Genomic DNA, 24,352 nt, shown 5'->3' on the forward strand with positions numbered 1-24,352 from the left:
GTGGGAGAAGCGGGAGGTTTGCTTTAAGTAATTCTGTCTTTTCTTCAGGCTAAGCAAACAGATTTCGAAGCAACAGGGACTCCTGATCACCCTGAGCTGTAACCTGAATTCTGAGGACATCTAGTGGTGTCAGCCCACTGCAGGGACTGGGTCCTCGCAGAGGGTGTCTTCCCGCTTGCACTTCTGTATTTCAGCTGACACTGCCTCTGGTCCTTACAGGTTGAAGAGGGATGATTGCATCCCATCCTTCATTTCCACCTGATTAATTAGCTGTGAAGTTACACTACTTTTTTCTTGGTTTCTTTTCTCTCATCTTGGCACTTTACTGCAAAATCAAATGCAGTAAAAACAATGAGTAGAATGTACATAAAGAGTAGCATTCTTCAGCTCAGGTGATCATAAATTCAACATTGCCAGTAACATATATTCAGAAGTCATGCTATTGGCTCAAAAATCATACACTTCTAAGTAAATTTTGGATATTTTCTCTTTACCTTCTGTTTTCAGGACTTTCAGAGTTCAAATATGTTGAGCTCTTCTTTGTATCATCATCAAGAAAAGTGTATTTCTTGTTACTAAAAGGCTGGTTTCTCAGGTAAATTAATGAGGAGAATAAAGTTAGAGCTTTAAGAAAAGCACACAGTATTCCAAGATACCAAATAAACATGCAAGACTTGTTAATGATACGGAATTGCAATCCTAGCACTGCTAACCATTCAAAGACTTTCAGGAAGACCTACTTACTACTCTATGATTCAGGTTTTCTGCTTCTGAAGTAGAACTATAGGTGTTGCCACACTTTTTTTAGAAATAACAGGAATCAATTTGCCACAATTCAAAAAGGACTTTGATTAAGCCATGTGATTGATATTACTTGTCAAGCATTATTATTGACTATTGTATGATGGCATATTTTTCAGTGACTCCTTGATCTGATATTCCCTCCTGAGAAGCGGACATCATGAAGCAGAAATTGACATCATCAGTTCAAATTATTTTGCTACTTGCTCTGACTGCAGTGGGTTCAACTGGTAAGAACACCACTTCCTGAAACACTTGTTTTTCCTTTAGAAAGGTCTGAGGCTTCACCTGATCAATCCTGACCACCACTGGAGATTTTTTTAGAGATTTTGAAAATGGCTTGAGTCCCCTTTTCTTAATATTAATGATTAAGTGGTGGCGATGGTGAAAGGCACTCACTGCATCCCTACACTCACTGCATGCTTGTCACCTTCAGAATTAGCATCATATGAGTAGTAACACTATTAGAGATAGTCGTATGGAACTTTAATAAAATACAGATAAGCTTAGGTTAAAAAGCCACATGCTTTTCATGTCAAAATGCATGTAAATTTATGGTCTGTGCTCTTCATAGAAGTTAATGACAAGTAGCCTTAACAGGAAATATTCTTAAAAGTATTGGGATTATTAGGGAATACTCAACTGGTGACATTTAGGTTGCCAATACGCAAAATATCTAGCCCATTGATTCCTTCTTTTTATCACTTGTCTTACCTATAATTTACCCCAAATATATGCACAGTGAAATTTTGATTATGTTGCAGAGTTGAAGGTGAAATTTAATTTTAAGATGACCTGAAAATAAAAATCTTGGATATTTTAGGAAAATAGAAAGTCATACATTTACTTCCAAGATTTTTAATTTAATCTGGAGATAACTCTACACTATTTAAGTTTAGGTAAAGAAGAGATTTTCATTTGAAAAAGGAGTAAATTAATTTTTAGTAGCTATTTTAGAAGTTTGAGGTAAAATGTGTTTACTTTTCTGAAAGTTTTGGCCCTTTCCCAGCATATTTATTTGCCAAATTCAATCCATATTTTCAAACAATTTTAGTGTCCTCAAAAAAGCATTCCTTGATGAATTTATCGTTCAACAATAACAACAAAAATTGTTGTCCAGCGCTAATATAACTAGATGGATTTCTGCACTTTCCTAGGTCAATCATACCCTGGAAAACCTACGATAATAAGATGTCGTTCTCTAGAAAAGGAAACCTTTTCTTGTTGGTGGAAGCCTGGCTCAGATGGAGGACTTCCTACCAATTACACTCTGTTCTACAGCAAGGACAGGTAACAAGTGGTGCATATGTATTCTGTTAGTGATCAAGTGATGATTATGACAGAATGAGGGAATTATAGCATTGTTTTATAAAGGTGTTTTTATGAATCCATATTAAACCTCAGATAGCCAACAAGGGCTACATGAGATGGATGAATGGTTTTACCCTGTTGGAAGAAAACATGACAACTACCAAGCCCAAACGTTCCGCCTGTCCCTGCTGAAACACATCCGACCTAAAAACCCACTGCTGGGAAAGGTGTAGTGTGTCCATCTTGTCAGGAGGCACGCAGCTTTTAGTTGAATGGCGTGCTTCTCTGAGGAGTGAGCATCAGGGGGCCATGGGGGCTCCCCGGGGGCAGCAGGGCAAGGCCTCCATCCAGGGCCTGTCCCACCCAGGGAGCAGGGCAGGCTGGGGGCAACCCGGACTGGGACCGACCACCTCCTTGGGGACGGGGACAGGCTGAGCCCAGGCGGGCCAGGACATCAGCCTGCAGGTTCGGGCTGGCTCTGGACAGGCGGTGACTGGGAAGGGCAGGGCTGTGGGGTGCTGGAGGCTGTGGGGGCTGAAATGGGGACTTGGGGCCCAGGCAGTGCGTGGGGAGGTCCCGAGGAGGCTGGGCAGGGACAGTGAGGGCAGGCGGTGCCCTGGGCACCCTGATGAGGAGCCTGTCCCTTCCACTGCACAGCAAACCCCCATCTGAAAAAAAAAACTGTAAAGAGTCTTTGCTTCCCTTTCTGGATTTGTAGCCATCCTTGTGGTTCCCAAAATGGAGTGCAATCAGATGTGGGTATTGCATCTCAAAGTTACTGTTTGGTAAAGCCTGTGACTCCCTCATCCTGTTTAAGAATAAAATGTGTATGTTTAGCTTAACCTGTGCTTCTTTGTATAACTATGCCTTTTCTTCCGGAAAGCAAGAGGTCTCAGAACAGGGCCAAGTAACCAGGGAGGCTCAAAGATTAAATTTCTTTGAATAAATCCAGTGAGGTTCAGAACAGGTAAAGCTAGAGACTCAGACTTCCCTGCTTCAGTTAATAAAGTCCAAATCATTGCTATCAGGAAAGATGCAGCCTTTAATGAAGTTACCACACTCAACAGGGATCTGAGAGCTTTTATTTTGTGAAAATCCAGATGTTGCAATCTTGATCAAAACAAATTTTAATGAACATTTTAAGTCATACCTATCACAGCCCAGAACTGTCCTGCTTATGGATGGATAGGAGTGCTTATGCATTTCACTAGATCTGCTGCACTGCTGAGCGCTCCAGATCTGGGCCACAGTTGCCTTTCTTAGCTCATTGTCTGTCTCTCAGGTACTCCCTACTCCCAACTTTTCTTTGTGAACTGAGACAAAACTGCCTGCAAACCAAGAGACTTTGTTATTAGCAGTTCATAAAGCATAACAGTGGGACTGAAGTGCGTCCTTGAACCATTTCAGCTGGTGCTTTAGGTTTGTGCTGTTCTTCACACCTGAGATAGGCCCTGGGTATATTACCCAGTTCAGCTTACTGAGTACAAAACAATCCCTCTCCTAAAAAAGCCAAAGACTCATATAAAGGTAATAGGTAAGACATCATGCATTTTGTTGAGACAGTTGTGATGAGCAGACAAATTAACATCTTGCTAAAATTAAAATAATCAGTAAGAGTCCTCTGCCATAGGGCCTATCAGGTTACTTTCCAGGGGAAATAGGTAAAGAAGATATTTAGCTACTTTTATTCTTTAGTGAAAGTGAAGGTGCTTAATTTGCCTTTTAACTTGCTTTTAAACAGTTTTTAATACTTCCTTGTGCTGTCTCTGGAAATTTCTCTTTCCATTCTTTTGTTGGCATATTCCTATGTATAAAAATGGGGTTAAAAGCATTCATCTTCAACAACTGCAGTAAAAATAGTAATGAAGCATTTTTGGTAATAGCATTTGACACTCACCAAGATGTTTCCCAGGGGTAGGATTATATATAGATTTAAAGTTAAACTTTTCAAATTTCTTTGCTGAACCTAGACCACTACTAGAGTATTATCTGCTTTGCTTTATTTCCTAAACTTTTAACTTTTAAAATCATTTTATTTCAGTGAAGAAAATTTCTATGAATGCCCAGACTACAGAACGTCGGGTCCCAATTCCTGCTACTTTGATAAAAACCACACTAATCCCTGGATAACATACAATATCACTGTAATGGCAACGAATGAGATTGGAAGTAACAGCTCAGATCCTCAGTATGTGGATGTGACCTCCATAGGTAAAAAGGGAAGAATGAAATGGAAAACATACTAGTTGGACGTATATGTGGGTTTTAATCCCAGAACAAGTAGTGGTGAAAGATTTCTTTCCTCATGGTGTGAAACTTGCTATGGAGGAGTGTTTACCTACAGATGATCTAAAATACACATCTTTATGTGAAAACTGCATTTTACTTATAAATTAAATAACTACATATTTTATTGTCATTTTAACGTTGACTCAAAAATTGACTCCAGTTTTTATCTATCTCCAGTATTTCAACTGGACTCGATGATGGTTTTGCAGGTTGCTAGCACTGCAGATTATAAAACTTTCAAATTAGGTTAAACTACATACATTTTCCAAATTTTCCAACTTTTTTCCTACATTTTCCAACTTTTTCTGTCTGCCAGCATTGTAGTCTCAGAAGGGTAAAAATAACTGCCTAAGCACTCTGGACTTTTTGTAGTATTTCATATTCCTAACTCTGTTCTGTTTTCTGCATACACATAATCTACACATTGTAATGATAAATGTACTTAGCCTTTTTAGCTATTAAATGTCTGACATTTTAATGCTGCAAGACTGGCCTAATGAAATCATGATTTGTATTTCCTTAGCCTGACAAATTCAGAGTAAAGTCTAAGATTTGCTGATACTGTGGTAAATCAGTAGCCAGTTAAAGATTATGAGGGAGAAAGTAAAAAAAGGCTATTGTACTATTCCCTCACAGAAGTACTGAATGATATAAAATTAATGTGATGAAATACAAAACCAGAAAGGAAGTGCCTTTTCTGAGAGAAAATTAAATCATTAATGGCAAACTTTTCATTTATGCAGTTCAGCCAGATGCTCCTGTGAACCTCTCTCTAGAAACAAAAACATCTGCTAGCATAATGTATCTTTGGGCAAAATGGTCTCCACCTCCGTTAGCTGATGTCAGCTCTAATTCACATGTATATCACTATGAGCTACAACTGAAACCTGAGGAAAAGGAAGAGTGGGAGGTAATGGAAAAAAATATATTTATTGTATAAATGTTCTATTCAGCGAATCCTCTTGTCTGAACTGGTATTACAAAAAGTTTCTCTGAGGACTGTAACCAAATCTGATTAAAGAAAGAAAAATAGTAGTGTTTGTAGAGACACTGAAATTCAAGGTATTTGTATAATTGTCCTAATGCCATATACTAAAAAAAAAAAAAAAATTAGCCCACTTATATAATATTTAATTGTAATTTTTATAAATGTGTCTGTTCCCAAGTGTCACAGTAAAAGACTCATGTAGTTTAAACCAAATCAGGATCAAAGCAGTTTATTGATTCATTAAGATGTAATTAACAAGCAATCAGTTAACTATGCAGTCAAGGTCAGTATCAGCAATACACAAATAAATCACAATACTGGGCACTTAAAAATCTTAACAGACACATACATATTTATAAATACACTTCTCTAACTAGTCCCAGAAATATGCTATATACAGAAATTCCCCTCTCTCAGGAAGGGTGGGTTACAAGCACACCTCACCTTCTTGGGAATACAGACTCCCCTATTTACACCCACCTCTGCAGGGGACCATGGATGCTTTACCTTAATGTGAATGCATGTCCCTTCTTACAGTCTGCTAAGACACACATCAGTGAGAAGGTACCCACATGGTCACATGCATACACAGAGGCATGGGTTCCTGTGTGCTGCAGCCCACACTGTCTGGAGTGCAGCTGCTCATAGCATGAGAGAGGAAGGCTGCTCTGTCTGGCCCAGGTGGAGGCCATGGTGCTAGCAGAGCAGCTTCTGATAGCTTCAAACTAAACTTCAGCTACCGCTGAAGTTTCCAGTCTGCCCCCCACACTATTACAAACTGTCATGCTTCTTTAATACTCTTTGTTTCAGAAGTCTCTCATTCCCTAATTACTGTTTAATTGGGCTGAGAGTCATCATCATCCTCTTCAACCTGATCAGTTGGCAACCCCCCTCTCAGAAAGTTTGGGGTGTCCTACTCACATACACTATATCCATTGGCATTCCCAGCTGTTGCCATTTTGCTAATAGTGGGACACAGTACTCCCAGACTGAGATACCAGGATAAAGTATCATTCTTAAAGTCATAGTCAGATGGCCTTAGTGCTGCCTAAATTGTTGATGCCTTATTGATGGAGAAGACTATGTGTCTTGAAAGACTTCTGAAGAGAGATTCAAAGGGCCTGAGGAAGACACTTACTTTTAAGCAATAAAAGTAGCCACTAAGAAGCATTTATGCAGAGGGTTTATCCGTGAGTTGGATTGTCTGTAGTGTTCCTTGAATGGTTGATCTGATGGAATACTAACTTTAGGAAGTCTAAATTAAATATGTTCTCAAGTGTCGGAATCTCAGTGTTACTGAAGTGAGGTTTTTTTGTTAAGTCACTGCCTTTGCTTCTTTCTAATTCACATCTTATTTTTCTGACTGAAACCATTGCCTTTCAGAAGTCAGTGACACAAGCCTACTCCTTTATGGTTTATTTGTTAAAATGGCCCAATTCTTTATTATATTTCCAGTCCATTTTGTTTTCCAGACAATATCTGTTGGAGTGCAGACACAGTGCAAAGTGACTATGATACAAGCTGGGGTGAAGTATGTTGTTCAAGTCCGTTGTATGTTAGACCATGGAGAATGGAGTGAGTGGAGCTCCGAAAAACGCATTCAGATCCCCAGTGGTAAGTGAATGATTGCAGTTGTTTTTAAATTCTAGCCAGTTCAGTGTTGTGAAAAGTGCATAAATGGCAGCTCTGAAAACACAGTTCCTCACGCAGATACTTCATAGTGCTGGAGGAACAGCTTGGTGATCTTACCATTCTTTGTGTGTAATTGCATATTTAGTCTTATTGATCCACTCAGCTAGCTGTAACAAACAGGTTGGGATATACTAGGAAGTCACTTCTCATACAGGTATGCCTCAATAATTGATTGTTCCTATCCTTCTATTTAAAAATCATGCTGATTTAATCTATAGCTATAGAGAACAGGTAACACCACTTGTGTAAGAATCATTTATTTGTTCATTAGTTACTGGACTGAAAGCACTGCCATGTCTTAACAGAGCATAACACCTGCAGCTACTATCACATGGAAGTAATTATCTGTGTTTTGTTGGGTTTGAGTGGACATATTAAATATGCATGACATCATGTCCTGTTGTCAAACACTTTAGCTAGGTTGACTCAAATCTTCTTTTGTCACTAACATTCATTATTTGACATGGAGATTGCTGAAGTACTGTTAATAGAAAAATATTTTTTAAATGTTCCATTTTCAGATCTGCCTTAGGCAATTAGTAATTTTAAAAATCAATGTCCCTACTCTAAATAGTAGAAAATACGTATTATTGATGTAATAAGACCATTATTTTGCCACAAATATATAACTTCAAAAGTTTCAGTCACATCATGGGTTTGACTAGCATCATCCTATTCAAAATTTAAGCATTTTCCTCTGCCCTAAGTGCTTTGCTTCAGTCTATAAAAACATCATCAGGAATCCAAATAATTATAAATTGCTTGGCAGCAATCAGGCAAGTAGCCTGAGTATTGAGCATAACATCACTTCTTTCTTCAGGAAAGAATTACTGTCAAGGACATAGACAAATGGGCAAATACTTACTTTTTTCATTTTTTTGCTGTAAAATCCAACAAATGACAGCATATTTTTTTAAATAATCAGAAGCATCTTAAAGCACTTTTTTAAAGAAAAAATGGTTTATGTAGAAAATATATTGGGTAGCAGAGTGTATTTTAATTCATTTTATAGAACTGGCTATGATAGTATTCGAGCACCCCTTATCAGATCTGGGGGTAGAGAGGAGCTACAGCCAGGGAACTAAAACACAGCTCATCAGCACAGCTGCGGTGGGAGAGGGTTTTGAACCCAGACCAAAGTAACAGGCTGCTGCCCTAACTAGTGAACTATACTTCCCTTCCTATGCTAATACGAAGTAAAACTTTTTTCTTGTAGAAAAAACAAGTATTCTCCTGTGCTCTGCTTGGCATCGCTTTATGAATTCAGGGTTGACCTAATGCATAAAACTTACCAGTTAGTTAATTTCTTTATCTCTTACAGGAGAGTCACCTCCTGAAAAGCCTACAATAATAAAATGCCGTTCTCCAGAAAAGGAAACATTTACTTGTTGGTGGAAACCTGGTTCAGATGGAGGACATCCTACCAACTACACTTTGCTTTACAGCAAAGAAGGGTAATAAGCTGTGTATAATTGTTCAGTTTTATTGGAAGGACCTGGAAAATCAATATTGTTTGGTTTTGCATTTTGGCAATGCCGTTTTTCATAGCATGTGGTTTTGTCCAACTGACATATTCTGGAATAGCGCTAGCAGCAACATATTTAAGATTGAAATAGGTTCTTTTGTGAGGTTTTTCTGTGAATTCTTCTGCCATGAAAGATAGACTGCCTTGAAAGTTGCCATGGCACAGCAGCTGCACAATAGTATGCAATACAAATGTCCTGTAGCTCTTCAGTCATGCAGCCCCAGAAATAAAGCTTTCCATAATGACCAGATATTAAAATTTTCACCTTGTGATAATGCTTATTTTGCACACAGGCCATGAATGCCTTCTGGCTTCTGCAGTAAGCTTGGTCCTGGAACTTAGATCAAGTACTAAACATTAATTTTAGAGGAGTAGTCAATAGTTTGTTTGGGTCCTGTGAGCTATTTTCCATTCACCCAGCACTGCTCAGCCCTGGACTGACCTAACCGGATGCTAAACTCTGTACTTAGCTGAGGGCCAGGTCTTAGTGTAATAAGACAGGTACTGGTCCAGCCAGCCAGGGCAGAGTGTGAGGTCCATATCCACAACTTTCTCTTTATTGTGCATCACAGAGGAGTCTGGAAACAAGTACTACATACTCAAACTTTCTCTCCTATCCCTGCTCCCTTTGGGAAGCTTGGGAATGGATTTGGAGCACAGGTACAAAGTAGAGGTTTACAGAAACAGGTGATGAAAGACCAAAATAAATCCTGGAAATGCAGAACTCATGTAAGTGTGAAATGAATACTGGAAATACTCATTTTTTAATAGATGGGTTAGAAGACTCCAGCAATCACTTTTACTGGCTCTCTGGAACCTGTAAGGGCTATGCAGCAGACAATGGCATTCTGAAAAGTAGGAGCTGCACTCTACTAGGCTACTGCTGTATCTACAACAGCCTAAATTGTTCAGGATTTGTAGTCTTTATTTTGGGAGGAAAATGCATGCTAGCTACAGACTCTGGAATTATCCAGTGACTCTTTAGTCTGAAAGCAGTTTTCTGATTTTCTTCACATTGCCAGGCGTAAAAAATCTCATCCGTCCCTGAATAATGTTGGACTCCTAGTAATCGATGTCAGGTGGTTTAGTCTGTGTAACCTCATCACTGTGATTCTTTCATTTCAGAGAACAACAAGTTTATGAATGTCCAGATTACAAAACTGCAGGCCCCAATTCATGCTACTTCAATAAAAAACACACCTCCTTCTGGACGATATACAATATTACTGTGAGGGCAACTAACAAAATGGGAAGTAACGTCTCTGATCCTCATTATGTGGATGTGACTTACATCGGTAAGAGATCAAAATTATTTTCCATGGAACCAAATAATTCAAAATTATAGGTTTTGACACAAGAACTCTAATTCCAGCTCTTCTCATGTATAGTATTATATCAAAGTTAAAACCCTGTAAGAACAAACAAGATCTTATCTGGTGTAATAATAAGTCGGTGTTCATCTCTCTTACCATTTTATTTTCAAATGAAGCATAAAAATGCTAAAAGCTTTAAAATTGCATTCAGATAACCATTTAGTGGTTTTCCATGTTTCTTTCAGTCAAGCCCTAAGGAACATGATTAGGTGGCTAAAATCTTTTTTCACTCTACTAGCAACTGAAAGAAAATTGATTTTTTAAATAATAATACTTATATTTGATTGCCTAGAAGTAGTTTCCAGACCCAGGAGAAGCTGAATTAGTGCTTTTTATAGCAGTGTACTGATAATCTCTTTTCTCAGACTTTTTCCACAGAGTCACTGTGGACAAGTATTTAAGGTTTTTTTCTAAGGAAACAGAACATTATAATTGATAACCATTTTTTTTATCAATGATCTGGCTGCCAGGAGTCTAGCAACTGGAAAGGGGCTGCCGGAGAAAAGATTTTATTTTTTAAATCCATGCCCTGACTACTTACTTGATGAAGCTTTGCTTCAGACAGCAGTAAAATACATGTACCATATGCAGAAGCTCTGCCTCTGAACTGAGGAAGCGGCAAACCTGACCGTAGCAGAAACCTGCATTCCATTTTGGTTTATTTTTGAGATACAGACAGGACTTTAATATTACTGGTTTGTTTTATTTTAAATATCCTTATGTATGCATGTAGGTGTTATATTTTCTTAATGTAAAAGGTGGGAGGAGGACAAAACAAGTTTCATCAGCTACATCTTGTGTTTTCAGCATTCCTAAATATATATGCCGACTTTGATGAGATTATGGTAAAACACAACTTCCATAACACAGCATTAAAGAAGTTAACTTTGAAACTAGTTGTGGGGAAAAGCAACAATAAATGGTAATGTAAGAAAAAATTACTTCTGGTGATAAATAGTTAAGGCAAATCTCAACATGAACTCAACATATTTACTGTTCTTAATTTTTTTTCTTCAAATTCATAAACCCATGCTTACTTTATCAGGAAACTCTTGATCCCTGTATTCCAGCATCAGTTCTAAATTACTAGACACAATGGAGGTGGCAACCCACCACTCACACCATTTTATATTTCTTCCCAAGATGCAAGAAAAAAATCATTTAGACTCTTACTGTCAGTTCTTTCATTTTAACAGTACAGCCAGATCCTCCTGTGAATGTGACTCTGGAATTAAAAAAGCCAATAAATACAAAACCATATCTGGTCTTGTCATGGTCTCCACCCCCACTGGCTGATGTCAGATCTGGATGGCTTACTCTTGAATATGAGTTGCGACTAAAGCCTGAAGAAGGAGAGGAATGGGAGGTAAGGATGTTAGAAGTTTTTCCTGGATGATGTTTTCTGATAATTAGATTTTGTCAGCCAGGTCCCATGCCTGATTATAATGAAGCAGGCACATTGAGTAGTTCATCATTTTTCTAAAGTGCTTGTGTGGTCTGTGATTTCCTACTGAAAATCCTGGTATTTTGGATGCTGTCACACGATAGCAGGTGATAAAGTACTTATTTTTAATTGTGACCATTATATTTTATTCATATTGGCATTACAGTTTAAATTATTTCTTCTCATTTACTCAGGTTTCTTTTGTGATAATTTGTTCTTAACCACAAGCACTTAGGTAACAGAAAGCTCAGTGGCATTATGTAAAATCATTTAAATTTGTGCCAACAGCCATTAGGTGACAGTTGTCATGGCAACATAATAATACATGTCTATAGCCAGGATCTGCAACTCAAACAAATGGGCAGCAAATTAAAGACTCCAGCTTTGGAGTATTTTGGCTGCATCCCTTTCTTTTCTGCAGTACTTCCCAGCCATCTCTGTATGTCTCCCTTCCTTCCTCCCTTCCCTCCCTTCCTCTGCACTTCCCACTCCCCTTGGCCATAGCAAGATTTGCTTTTTACTACCCTGTGCAGTTCAATCAACTCCACATTCCTTTTCTCTCCACATTTTCTTTCCCCATCTCTGTTTCTTGCCTCCCTCTCCTCGTTTCACCATTGCAGTTTCCACCATTACCAAAGTTTCTCCCTATTTGCCATATGCTAATGACGTGTTTTTGTAGTAGTTTAATTTGCACAGTCTACCAGAGCCAGACTTCATTCCCACTGAATTACGTTAGAAAGATGAACTATAGAAATAAAATAAATGTACCCTTATTTCATGCCTGCATAAAAATTATTAGGAAGCTGTCCAGATTAGTTCTATATTCCCAACTTGGTTATCAAGACTTAAACCTAACTGTGATTTTCATAGAAATATGTCTCAATTTTATATGCATTTTATGATTTTTATTTAATTTCCAGACTGTTTTTGTTGGACAGCAAACACAATATAAAATGTTTAGTTTAAATCCTGGAAAGAAGTACATTGTACAGATCCACTGCAAACCAGACCACCATGGATCATGGAGTGAATGGAGCTCAGAAAAATATATTCACATCCCTACTGGTGAGTGGTCAGGTGTCGCTTCCGTAAAGTTCGTGTAATACTTCTGTTAGGTGTTCGTGGCATGGGCACCCATGCGGATTAACATCCCATAGTTTCCCTAGGACAAGTGAGAACATCATTGCTAATGTAACTGAATTCTTAGCATCCCTGCACCACACCAAGTTAGCTTCCCCCTTCATTACTTTTTGGATTTAAGAAGGTGAATCCATTTCATAATTTATTTAAACCATGTCCTTTCTGTTTATAGACTCATTTGTTCGCATGATGGTAGCTTTTAATTAGAAGAATATCAGTAACTGTGTTAAAACTGCTACATAGACAGTAAAGAGTGACTGCCTTCAGGCCGTAAGAGCTCTTCATTACCCTTTATCTGGAATGAACACCTCAATGTAAAAAGTGTCATGTTACAATAGAAATCCTTAAAAATATCTAGTCTACATCATTTAACTCACCATTTAATTAATCGTATAATATGTATTTGATAATTAAATGATTACAATATTGGCATAATTGGATTTGAATACAATTGCTACAACTGGCTTTGACAAAGGTTTCATTTTCATACATTTGTATGTATGTATACATTTGTAGCATTTTTCTGAGAGTTTATTTCCTGCACAGTGACATTAATGAAAAGTATATTTATTACCAAATACTACAATGATTAGTGAGATCCATCTATGCTAATAAAGGCCTCTAGATTCAATACCAAATTTGGTGGTTTAGACCAATTTTTAAAATAAAAGTAATTTTTTTTAAAGTAATTTTTTTGCATGATGACTATCCATATGCTAGAAGTGCATCCTTAAATAAATCTGTTTGTTTCTTAGACTTTAGAGTAAAAGATATGGTTGTGTGGATCATCGTTGGTGTTTTGTCATCTCTTATATGTTTAATCATGAGCTGGACAGTGGTTTTGAAAGGGTACAGGTAAGTCATCAGTTTCACAATTTCACAGAGTTGAAAATCTCAGCAAACTTTTCAAAAATAGACTTCTAACACTTTATTCAATTTCCTATAGATTTTGTGTCCCCTTATAAACTCTAACTTACAGGTGTCTGACTTTAAATTTGCAACTGATAAAGAGGTATTTCTGTTCTTTATGGAAACCAGGCTAAATTCTCAATTGGTAAAGACATGTCTCTGTTACATCTGACCATCTTGGTTAGCCATGTAACTATTCAGCAAACATCATTTGGAGTATCCTTGCTTCTGTAGAAGACACACCCTTTAGTTTTGACTTGATTTCCTAAAGGAAACAAGTTTATATTATTAGGTTGTCGTTCTGCCCACCTGTCTGTCAATTCCCCAAAGAATTTATTAGAACGCTTGCTAATTTCAATCAGATCTGAAAGAAGAAGGTGTCACGAAGATTATCACTTTTGTACAAGTCTTGCAAAAAATCCTAGCTGAGTGAAAGAAAGAGATAGAAACTGTTGATGGAAAAGCCATCAGAAGTCATTCATCGTAAATCTTGTTTAGTAGTAGTTAGATGATAGTCAAGTATGTACATACAGGCCCACTAATCCTCCTGAACATAGCCCCACATAGCTGTTCCTTGGCCAGTGATGAAGTTACAGAGATTATTAGCAGACTGGAGGTTAAAGAGCAATAAAGGGTCATTAGCCCTGTTACACTTCCAGTTGAATAACACTTGTACTGCTCTCATTCTTATAAATACATCTAAGAGTAATTTATGAACTGTCACTGGATTTGTAAGTTACCTGGCTTGAGAGGTAGAATTGAAACAGAAATCCAACAGGGAGATATCAGATATGGGAGAAGTGTTTAAAATGTCAGTCACATTCCAAGGAAATGGGAGAATAGAGAGATAGGGCCCATACTTACACCCTGTGTGTTTGTTCTGGTTTTTTAGAATGATAGCATTTATCCTACCACCAGTTCCAGGACCAAAAATAAAAGGCATAGATACACATCTGTTAGAGGTGAGTACCACTGATACCAACAAAAGGATTCACCATTACTTACTTTTCCAAACTACATATTAGCAAACACAGTTACCATAACAAAGTATAAACCAGCTTCAATTAATTTAATCAGTGTTAAAAATAAGTGATGCTTTCAGGTTGATCATGTGGAGGGTATGTGTGAGAGTCTTGCCTTGTACTAGTAATAGCAGGGCATTTGAGAACAGGGTTCATGACCACACAGTTCCCTGGGACACCACAAGACCCAATGCCTGTGTGATCTTCTAGTAGTTCTAGGAACTTCCCTAGAAGTTGCTCCTAACAGTCTCTTGCCATGCTGAGGAGACAGGACATGGCCACTCTATCATTCTCTTCCACTTCCTTCTTCCTAAACCATTGAAACACATACCTGCCAAAAGCTCCCTAGTCTTCCCATTTTAGAAACATGAATTCTGGGATTGTGTCTCCCCACTGAGGGAACTCAAGAAATTTTCTTCTGTTCTTCCACTATTTTCTGCAGCAGTAGAAATCCAGTTTAGGTCTAGTGATACAACTATTAAAAGTATTTGTATAGTGAATATGTAGATTGTTCACAATTGTTCAAGTCAGATAAACCCTAAGGTTAACAGTCAAACAATATATCTTATTATGTCCTTAGACAGGAAGATCTGAAGAACTATTGAGTGCTCTTGGTTGCCATGGTTTCCCTCCAACATCAGACTGTGAGGAACTACTGATAGAATATCTGGAGATAGAGGACAGTGAGGATCAGCAACTCATGCCAAGCCATGACAATGGTCATCCCAGTAAAAATGCAAAAATTATACCAAAGGAAAAAGACAGTGACTCAGGCCGAGGCAGCTGTGATAGCCCTTCTGTGCTTTCTGAGAAGTGCAGGGAGTCCCGTGCCTTTCCATCAAGACTTCAAACACAAGATGTAAGAGATGTTCAAGAAAATAAAGAAGGAAAGAGGAGCTGGGAAACTCAGTGTATAGCCTCAGAACAGAAAATAATCCTCTTTAACAATGAGAGTACAAAAGAGACCACATGGCCTGCAACTCAGTTACCTGATAATCATCCTCCTATGTTTGCCTACCACAGTATTGTAGATGCACATAAGATAACACTGAGTACCACAAATGTGAACATCGCATCATTTCTGGTGGGAAATGAAGAGCATCAGTCACAATATCCTATGACTGAAACTGTCCATGACGACATGGAAAAGCAGAGAGAGATGGAGAATTTGCATTCCAAACCTGACCAAACCACAGTGCAGGTCATAAAAACCAGACCTAATGACAAGTCACCTTTTTTGAGTCCTAAACTGATGGATTATGTAGAAGTTCACAAAGTCAGACAGGATAAGGAGCCAGCAGTGTTACTGAAACATAAAGAAAATAGCGGAAAGACTGAAAAATACACTGTTCCAGGAACAAGCAAGGAATATACTAAAGTCTCAACCGTTGTGGACCATAATATTCTAGTATTAATGCCAGATTCACGCATCCATCACACATCTGTGATTCAAGAACCTTCAATGGAAATGTCTCAGAACCTGCAGCAAGGTCAAGCTGAGAAAAATACGAGCTACTGTCTGACAGTTCCAAGCGAGTGCAAAAGAGAGCCCAGTGGATCAGAGTACATGGACCCATCTTCCTTTATGCCCTTTAAATAACTAGTAGTTAGCCCAGTGCATACTTAGTTATTTACAGTAAAACAAAACCACATAGCAAATAGTTCCTTAAAAAAGTTCCTAGCCTCCTATGTGTATTATACAGAAAATAAAAGAACTTGTGGGTTGAGATAATAATCATGGAAATAAAACTTGGATCATTAACACATGTTTCTGACACAGCAAAATGAGGAAATGGATATTATCTGCCATGAAAAATACATTGTAAACTAATTATTCAGCTCTGCAGATCTTCTATTAGTTGAGAAAACCTGAGGCAATACTGCAGATTCAACAAGATGAAAGTTGTTACAGGTCAGTCAGTATGCCAAAGTGATCTGAGCAGTTCCTTAATCAGATAAATCATTGCACAACAGCATTCTTATCTACAGTGTATTTTCTTCTGAATGCATTCTGATACTAGATAAGTTTTCTTTATATTTTTTCTCAATCCTTAAGAAAAAAGGAGCTCTTATATATGACAAATCATATATAGAAAAAAATATATTCAACCAGTTACAGTAAAATAACAAATTCTCAATGTGACAGAAAACTTTGCATCCCATTCATACCCTAGTCCAATCAAACCAAACACGAAGAAAATATCAGGTCAATATTTGATATACCGCCTTGCTGTATATAATATACAATTCTACTTTAGTACAAGACCATATGTTTAACAATGTATTTTTAAAAGCTATTTTTCTATTACCCCAAAAAAGCAAAATTAAATATTTTTTAATTTCCCAGTACTATTTAGCTACTTAGGAAGTTTTCTGTTTCCTTCTGCTGAGACAGCAGTAACAAGTAAAGCTACCATTTCTATACAAAGCATAAAATTAAACTTTATACTAATTAAGAATATGAAGTAATTTTTAAACTATATTTCTAATATATTGCAGATGTATTACTATTTGAATTGTAAATTATTTATTTCACATGTTTTTTTAATCACCTGTAACTATAAAAGTAGAATCTAGGTTTTGAGAGCAAAGCTTCTTTCCCACTGATGCCAGTCATGAATGGAATGGTGTTCTGCATCCTTAGATATTGCACTTTTCTCTGAGCCTGGAAAGAAAGTGTGGTCAGATTTTTCATAATTAACTAACTTATCAACATTCATTTTGGAATCCAGCCTTCAATATCAAAGATAAGAGGCATAAAGTCTGAGTCAGAGCTCTGCTGAAATAGTGTTGGGAATGAGGAATGGAGTCCATGTACTTGGGCTGGACAGGTGTTCCCAGAACAGCAGTGGGAACAGTGAGGATTCCTCATATCCCATGTAACCTAAGGCAGAATCAAAATGATACTGGGATGGCTCTGAACTTACTGTGGTCCTTCCTTCCTGAAACAAAAGTTTAATTTACTCCAGGAAAATACACCAAGTGATGACTCATAAACACTGAGCCGAGTATTTAGCCAGTATCACTACCTTCAGGAGAAAATGGAAACATAGTGTAAGGGAAACTGTACTGTACATGTGAAGGAAAGAGTATTTACTATAGATGGGCTCTCCTCTGTTCTTGTCCTTCCTGAACAGCTTTACATTTTTCCAGTTTTTCATTATTTTATGCACTGAGACGGCCTTTCTGCAGTATCAGGTCACCTGTGCAGAGCCAGCCAAAAGAGACTTTCAGATTTTGAAGGTCCCAGGACACATCTCATTTGGCAAATCAGATTCTCACCTTTTACCTTCACTGTACTAAAGTACAGATGAGTCAAGCTATGTAGCCCTTCTGTTGGCAGGACTTTAGAATTTAATCTGTGTGTCTGTAAAGGTATGTGTTAATGTATACTGTAACATTTACTTTAGGCATCAGACTTAGAGCCTGTGTCCTCTATACAGGCAATGTACTGCCCACTTCAAGAGGTTGATCAGAGCAGTCTGATGAATGTGTAGGGAAGTATGTTAGATTCCTAATTCAGCCACTTATTTAACACTTGAAGGAGTGAAGTGGCTACTCCAGGGGGCAGCCAAACATAGAATTTTTAGTTACAGTTAAAAAGACAATTTTACTGTAGATACACTGTTTGTAGTATATCTTACACATTTTCTAGAGAAACTCATCAAGTCAAAACTGGCATATTCTGCAAGGCAGCAACCAGTGTGTGTGCATTTATGTAAGCTGTACATTCTTTCTGACTGCATTTACACTCAGTTTTCTGAGTGAATCTTACAGAACTGATGGGGATCAGACACGTTCTCTTTTTTTACACAGATAGCCATATCTGAGCCAAGCCATTGTTTCCTACTCCTAATGCTGTGCATAAAGACATGCTGCTACAGGCCTTCTGTGATGCATCTGGTGACACATAGAGGCTATCGAATCTTATCAAGTCACAGCCTAAAGATTTTCCTTATCTAGTGGATTTCTTAGGGTAAAACACAGGTGACTATGCAGATGTTGTAAACGAAAGAAAGCATGGTATAAGGGGTTAGCAGCAGGCCATTGCTGTCGTATCAGTTACTTTGGACCTGAGGCAGACAAAACTTCTAGATTTTAAGTGTATGATTCATCTTGCCTAACTGTAGGTATCTATATGTGTACCTCCAGCAATGCACACAGAAAGAGAACTGAGTGGAAGAGTTTCTGTGCTTTGCTATAAATTGGTACTGAAGTTGCAAAATAACTGTAGCCTAAATTATACTGTGAGGTGTAGATTCTCTGCCACCTTTGCTGATGAATGTCTCAATATGCCAAATTGTCATGGCCTTCTGTGAAAAGGGAAATTCAGCCAGAGTAGAAAACGTGCATTTGCTCGTTGCTCTGAGGTAGATAAACTTTCTGAGGGACATGCTAGTTAAATACAATTTGAACACAGTTTTTTTAAATATACTTCATTCTTTAATGACCTGAACAGGTTAATTATTTTTCCCTTAGATTTGCTTTTATTTTCCAAAACACCTTAGTACTCCCAAGTTGGAGCTATACTTTCTGAAAGTTGCCTTTAACATCTGAAAGTACATTAAGAAGAGAATAAACTAGGGTTCTGCAAAATCAAAATAACCTTCAGCTAAGTGCATGGGTCTTTGGATGTGCAAATACTTCATTCTTTCTGTTTGCAACAATATTTTTGCTTGCAGCTCTTCAAGGATCAGCTTTTCATTAGAAAATAGATGAGATTTTGCAGCAGTTGTACAAAGTCAATTGTTGTAAAATTATGACATACCAGGGGGAATAACAGACCCTTGACACTTCCTTTGATATACAGTGTGTAACAGAATTTACCCCAGGAAAAGGGATTAGTTCTATAGCTCTTGTGCCATTAGTCAGATTTCTCACTTGGAATAATTATTTGAAGAGTTTTAATGATGTTTTCAACGTCAAATTTATGCATGTGTCACTTAAAGTGTGAGTTACTTTTTAGCAGCATAACAGCCCTAAAAGGAAACATAAAGGCACTTCAAAAGTAATTAATTTTATAAAATTCATAAAATCAAATGTATCTATTTTTAATTAATTACTTTTCCTTTGGACTCAGCCTAATTTTATTAACAATTTTTCTTGAGTAGTGATAAATACAACTCTTATCTTAAACTTTCTAATTAGGCTTTTTTTCTTTAGCAAAGACATATTTGATGTACAGTTTTAGTATTTCAGTGTAATATTCCTGAGTGTTAAAGAAACACAATTTATTGAAGTGGGGCACGTGCTCCCAAAACTCACTGTCACATAAAATGTAGGCCAAGAATGGTCTTGATGATACTATGTAACTAGAAAGATTATTTAATAAAAATGCAGTAAACTGACCTTATATAATACTACTACAAGGATATATGTTTTCATAGAACAAACTGTAAAGCAAATACATAATGATAAATGATTTGTGTTAAAGTGGTGAATTTTGTGGTATATCTGTTTATGTGTCTATCTTTAAATGGCTGGAAAATACACAGTTGCTTTAAATGTCATTTAAGTATTTAACATGTAGTAACAGCAAGTGTTCAAGCTAAGCAAAATGTTTTGTGATCTCTGAAGCATTGTATACATGGGGTTCACATCATGAAGCCTGTAGATGTATTTCATAGTTTTTTATTAACTGTAAACAATTTGAAAGTAGTGTGCAAGCAAACCAAAGTCATTTAAGCCAGCTGATAGATAGTAGACATCTTCTACAAAGCCATAAAGACAAATGAAATGAGAAAGTGTCATGAGATCAGGCATCATATTCTCCAAGAATTGCTACCTCAGATTTTTTTTTTTTGCTCCCTTTAAGAAGACAGACAAAAGCATTTTATTTTGTGTGTGAATTGTGAATCATTCTATCAGGATTTAAAAAATCTTATTTATAACATTCAAATCATTTTTGTTAACTAACAGCTTGTCATGGAATCATCACTTGTGTTGCACTGATAGTACTCCGATAGGATCTTTGAGATGTGCAGCTAAATGAAATGTTTTTAATATGAAGAAATAACAGAGAAATTTCCATCTTGTAGGGAAAGTCATACTGACCAGCTTGGCAGCCATGCATCAGTCCCCTTCCTGGCCTGCAATGTTTTTTTCCACTGCCTGTGTGTCCAGCTTGCTAGGACTGAACGAGCTGAGTTGCCAGAGATGCTCTGATTCTGGATCTCAGCAGTGGAACTAAGCATTTATCAGTACTTGCTATTTATAAAGACCTGGTTTCAGCTGAGTTCCTGAAAAGTAAATCTTCAAACTCTGTCCCTAAATGAGTGAAAATGGAGGCTAGCCCCATTCTCAACTATCTCAAACCCTCATAGTAAATTCAGACTCCAGTTCCAGTGGGTGTGGAAAGACAGACTGAATTACATTAACTGGAACAATCTTGAGGCCCTGCCTTGAAAACCATTTTAATTCAAATAAGGGAATTTCTTCATTTTTCCTGTCTATGTCAATCAGGAGTTTAAAGATAAATCATATAGAGAAATACATAACATGGGGATAGAAAGAGAGCTTAATGATGAGAAGAGGGACATCACTGCTGCATGTGGCAGAATGGAAGAGGAGTACAGGTCATTATAGGATAGTACACTATAGCATGATAATTAGAGAAATCAGAGACGATAAGCATGCATTTTGACTACATCTGAGAGGGAAGAAGAACAGAAAATGGAAGCAAAAGAATCGAATCTAAGAGTAGATAGGGGAAAAAAAGAGAACTAGTAAAACTGAGAGGAGTGATAAATGAGTTTGTGAAAAAAAAGAGAAGAAAATGCTTTTATATAAAAAGTGGGAATATGCACAGCTACCTGAGATGGTCCACAAAAGCAGTAAAGCCTTATTAAATGCTAAAGAGTTGGCAAAATGTTGAAATCGTCTGCTACAGACCAGCTATCATATATGAGCAGAAGAAGTCCTGTAGATAAGAAGTAGTCATTCACTTGCCGTCAGTTACAGGATTTTCCTCCACATACCTGACACTGGTCCTGGGCTTGAAGAGCTAGACCCCTCATTTGGTCTGTTATTGCATCTCCTATGTTCCTAAGGAAAAATCAAGAGAAATAAAGGGTACCACACCGTTTTTAAAAGCAGCATTCAGTTTGTTAGACAGATCTACAGATGAGGCATATTTCTCCATTTACATTGTCTCACACATACGCCTATCATTCTTAAGCATTCTTCTATTTTTTATTTATTAAAGATAATGTAATAACCTATGAGCTCCAAGAGAAAAAGGTCTTTGTGGATCCTACTAAATGGTCTCTTGACTTTTCTGGGCATCGTTTAGTTAGTAACAGTGACAATGTATCTGTTAACATTTTCCTTAGTCAGAAAGTTCCTGCCTTGGAGATAAATGTGGAAGATTACCAAGACAATCTCAAAATACATCTCTCTCATTTAAGCAATGATTTTAAGAGAAACTATTCTGTCAAAAATAATTAAGAAAAATACCTGAAGTAGTTGTGTGGCCTTTTGCAGTGCTGATACACTAAAAGCTGGGCTTAAACTCAAGAAGTTGGTGTGTAGAGCAGTTAGATATAAGGAAATTATTTTTTACATCTTCCTCTTTTATTTTTGCAAGGCTTAATGTCCTGTTCTACTTTGTGATGCTGCTTGTCTTGGACCTTCTCCTTATTTAACTTTTTTTTTTTTTTGGACAATGTTGCTTTTGGGTCTATTTTTTGAGCTGCTGAGTACCTTCAGCTCATTTTGACATCCATGAAAATGGAAAGATTTCACTTCCATTCCTACAAAGACTGGAATGGTCAGTTTTACAGACATGTAGCACTGAGTAGAATTATTACAAAATGCTGGAAGTCTTTGTAGAAGTCACTTACAGAGAATACCTATTCAGTAGGACAGAAAATTACATCTAGGAAGAGATGTTTCTACATGCAGAATACATGTAGAAATACAGTTATGTCAAAGGATATTTTTTAATGCTGTAGACTACCCCTGTGTCCTTCAGTCCAAAAGAGGAAACTACTGCTCACTTATACTCACTCAGAGCTCCTGAGCTGCTTTAGTATTGTTTATTTTTTCATCTTGGAAGGTAATTTTTTTATTCTGACTACAAATAGCATTCATCATCTGGAATAACACAACCATCAGTTCCATATATGCATTATATTGCTCACAGATACTCGGCACTATCTGGGCTTCTGAAATCTTTACATTGTGCTTCTTACATTTTTTTCAGTCATTGTGTAAAATACAGCAATACTGAGAGTACTGGTCTGAAAAAGTACTGCCCAGAAAAAAAAAACAAAAAAAACCCCACCAAAAACCCCACACCTGTCAGCAGTCATTTTCTGCCACGTTGTTAGCAGGTAAAAGTCTCTGGAACTTCCTTGCCTTTAACTGTGCCAGCAGGTCTCTCAAAGAAACATATTTATAAATTAGATTGCATGTTCTGAATAATATGCAGAATAAACACTATACATTCCAGTAAAGAAAGAGATGAGCCAATATTTAAAGCAAACTTATTTCCATTTGCATAAACCATTTCACTGCTAGCCTTGCAATACAAGCTAGGCATTTTTTCCATTACAATTTCAGAAGTTGTATGCAGTCTGGAACATCCAAGTTATTGCAGTGTCATTACTGTAGCAACAGAATGACTTGAAGCACAAGTATTCTATGAACCATACCCAAATCTTTTGTAAAATTTAAGAAACAATAGAAAATAGATTTTGTATGCAGTATGTGCATTGGTTGGAGAATACTGGTATAGAAATAAGTGCTCAGGAATTCTTCACTGTTTCTAAGTGTATCTGAAGAAAAATGCTTTAAAATGTTTTTTGAAGTTCTTAATATTGAATATGCTGGCTTTAATAAAAACAGTTATTTCACTTGTAAGATCAATATTGTCTGGAGTTTGTAGCTTTCTGATGGACTTTTCAATCTTTTGTCATTGTAAAATCTCTTTGCAATGGTGTTCACATTTCAATTTAATAAAAGTTCTTGAATAAATTTCACAAATTCTAGCTTTCTTCATGAAATACAACAATTCCAGTATACAATACATAAAAATGAAAAGGCAGACATCCAGCACAGTCTGTAGGATGGGGTCCCACTATTCTGCATGTGGAAGGACCCCTGACAGATGCATTTAAACCCACTTTGCATGCACCAAGCAATTGGGCAGGTTAACACAGATGGGTCATGCAGCACCAGTTCACAGCTTTTATAATCTTCTTTATGACTCTTTGTGTTGATGGAATTATCACTTAAATTCAGGGATTTCAAGTTAGCAAAAGTAAAGTTTGATTGAGGAAGGTTGAGCATTTGGGAGTCCTATGTATGTAAGCACTGACCTGGTTAGTAGAAAGTACAAAAGTCTGACCCTTTGCAGCAAGATCAGGCAGTTTTCCTACAAAACTGGCCCTGCTCCTCAGGGTAGGTGATGCAGTCAGCCTTCAGCCTTAGGCACAGCGAGGGTCACCAAAATCATTGTGAAATACCTTTCACTGGCAATTGTGTCTAGTGACAGCGTTCGGCAATTACCGTTCTAGGGAACTCCATTACAAGCCTTATTTCTTTCAGTACTACCTGGCACCGCGAGGTAATGGAGAACTTCCCGCTTTTCCCAGCCTTGTAGGAGGTTGTGCTAGTACTCTTTGCTGAGAAAACAATTCTAAAGGAAAAAAAAAAAAAAAGGAAGGAAGAAATGGGTCATCAATTACAGCTCTCACATCTTTCAGTTTATCCACCCGGCTGTAAAGGTAACACCTCCCTCGGGTGAGGGGTTTTATACTGCCCGTCTGCCTCCTGTCGTCGCCCAGGCCGAGCACAGCCTGCCGCCTCAGCGCCGGGAGCACCCACCCAGTTGTCACCGCTCACCACGGGTGAAAC

The 24,352-nt window shown here is 37.5% G+C and overlaps 1 protein-coding gene across 7 annotated transcripts in view; it reads left to right on the top strand.

The window, feature by feature from the left end:
• Positions 1-16,621, top strand: part of PRLR (prolactin receptor) — a 130,011-nt gene extending 113,390 nt beyond the window's left edge. For all 7 annotated transcript variants that reach the window (XM_026865633.1, XM_026865637.1, XM_026865636.1 and 4 more), the window contains 12 exons: positions 921-1,031; positions 1,959-2,091; positions 4,154-4,323; positions 5,145-5,311; positions 6,862-7,003; positions 8,403-8,535; positions 9,732-9,901; positions 11,176-11,345; positions 12,344-12,488; positions 13,319-13,418; positions 14,365-14,434; positions 15,075-16,621. In XM_026865633.1, the coding sequence (XP_026721434.1) occupies positions 962-1,031; positions 1,959-2,091; positions 4,154-4,323; positions 5,145-5,311; positions 6,862-7,003; positions 8,403-8,535; positions 9,732-9,901; positions 11,176-11,345; positions 12,344-12,488; positions 13,319-13,418; positions 14,365-14,434; positions 15,075-16,094 (2,490 nt within the window). In that variant the 5' untranslated portion in view covers positions 921-961 and the 3' untranslated portion in view covers positions 16,095-16,621. The remainder of the gene's footprint in view (positions 1-920; positions 1,032-1,958; positions 2,092-4,153; positions 4,324-5,144; positions 5,312-6,861; positions 7,004-8,402; positions 8,536-9,731; positions 9,902-11,175; positions 11,346-12,343; positions 12,489-13,318; positions 13,419-14,364; positions 14,435-15,074) is intronic.
• The last annotated feature ends 7,731 nt before the right edge of the window (positions 16,622-24,352 follow it).

Source organism: Athene cunicularia (genome assembly GCF_003259725.1).
Source record: "Athene cunicularia isolate RWA chromosome Z unlocalized genomic scaffold, athCun1 chrZ_part1, whole genome shotgun sequence".
Taxonomy (NCBI): Eukaryota; Metazoa; Chordata; class Aves; order Strigiformes; family Strigidae; genus Athene; species Athene cunicularia.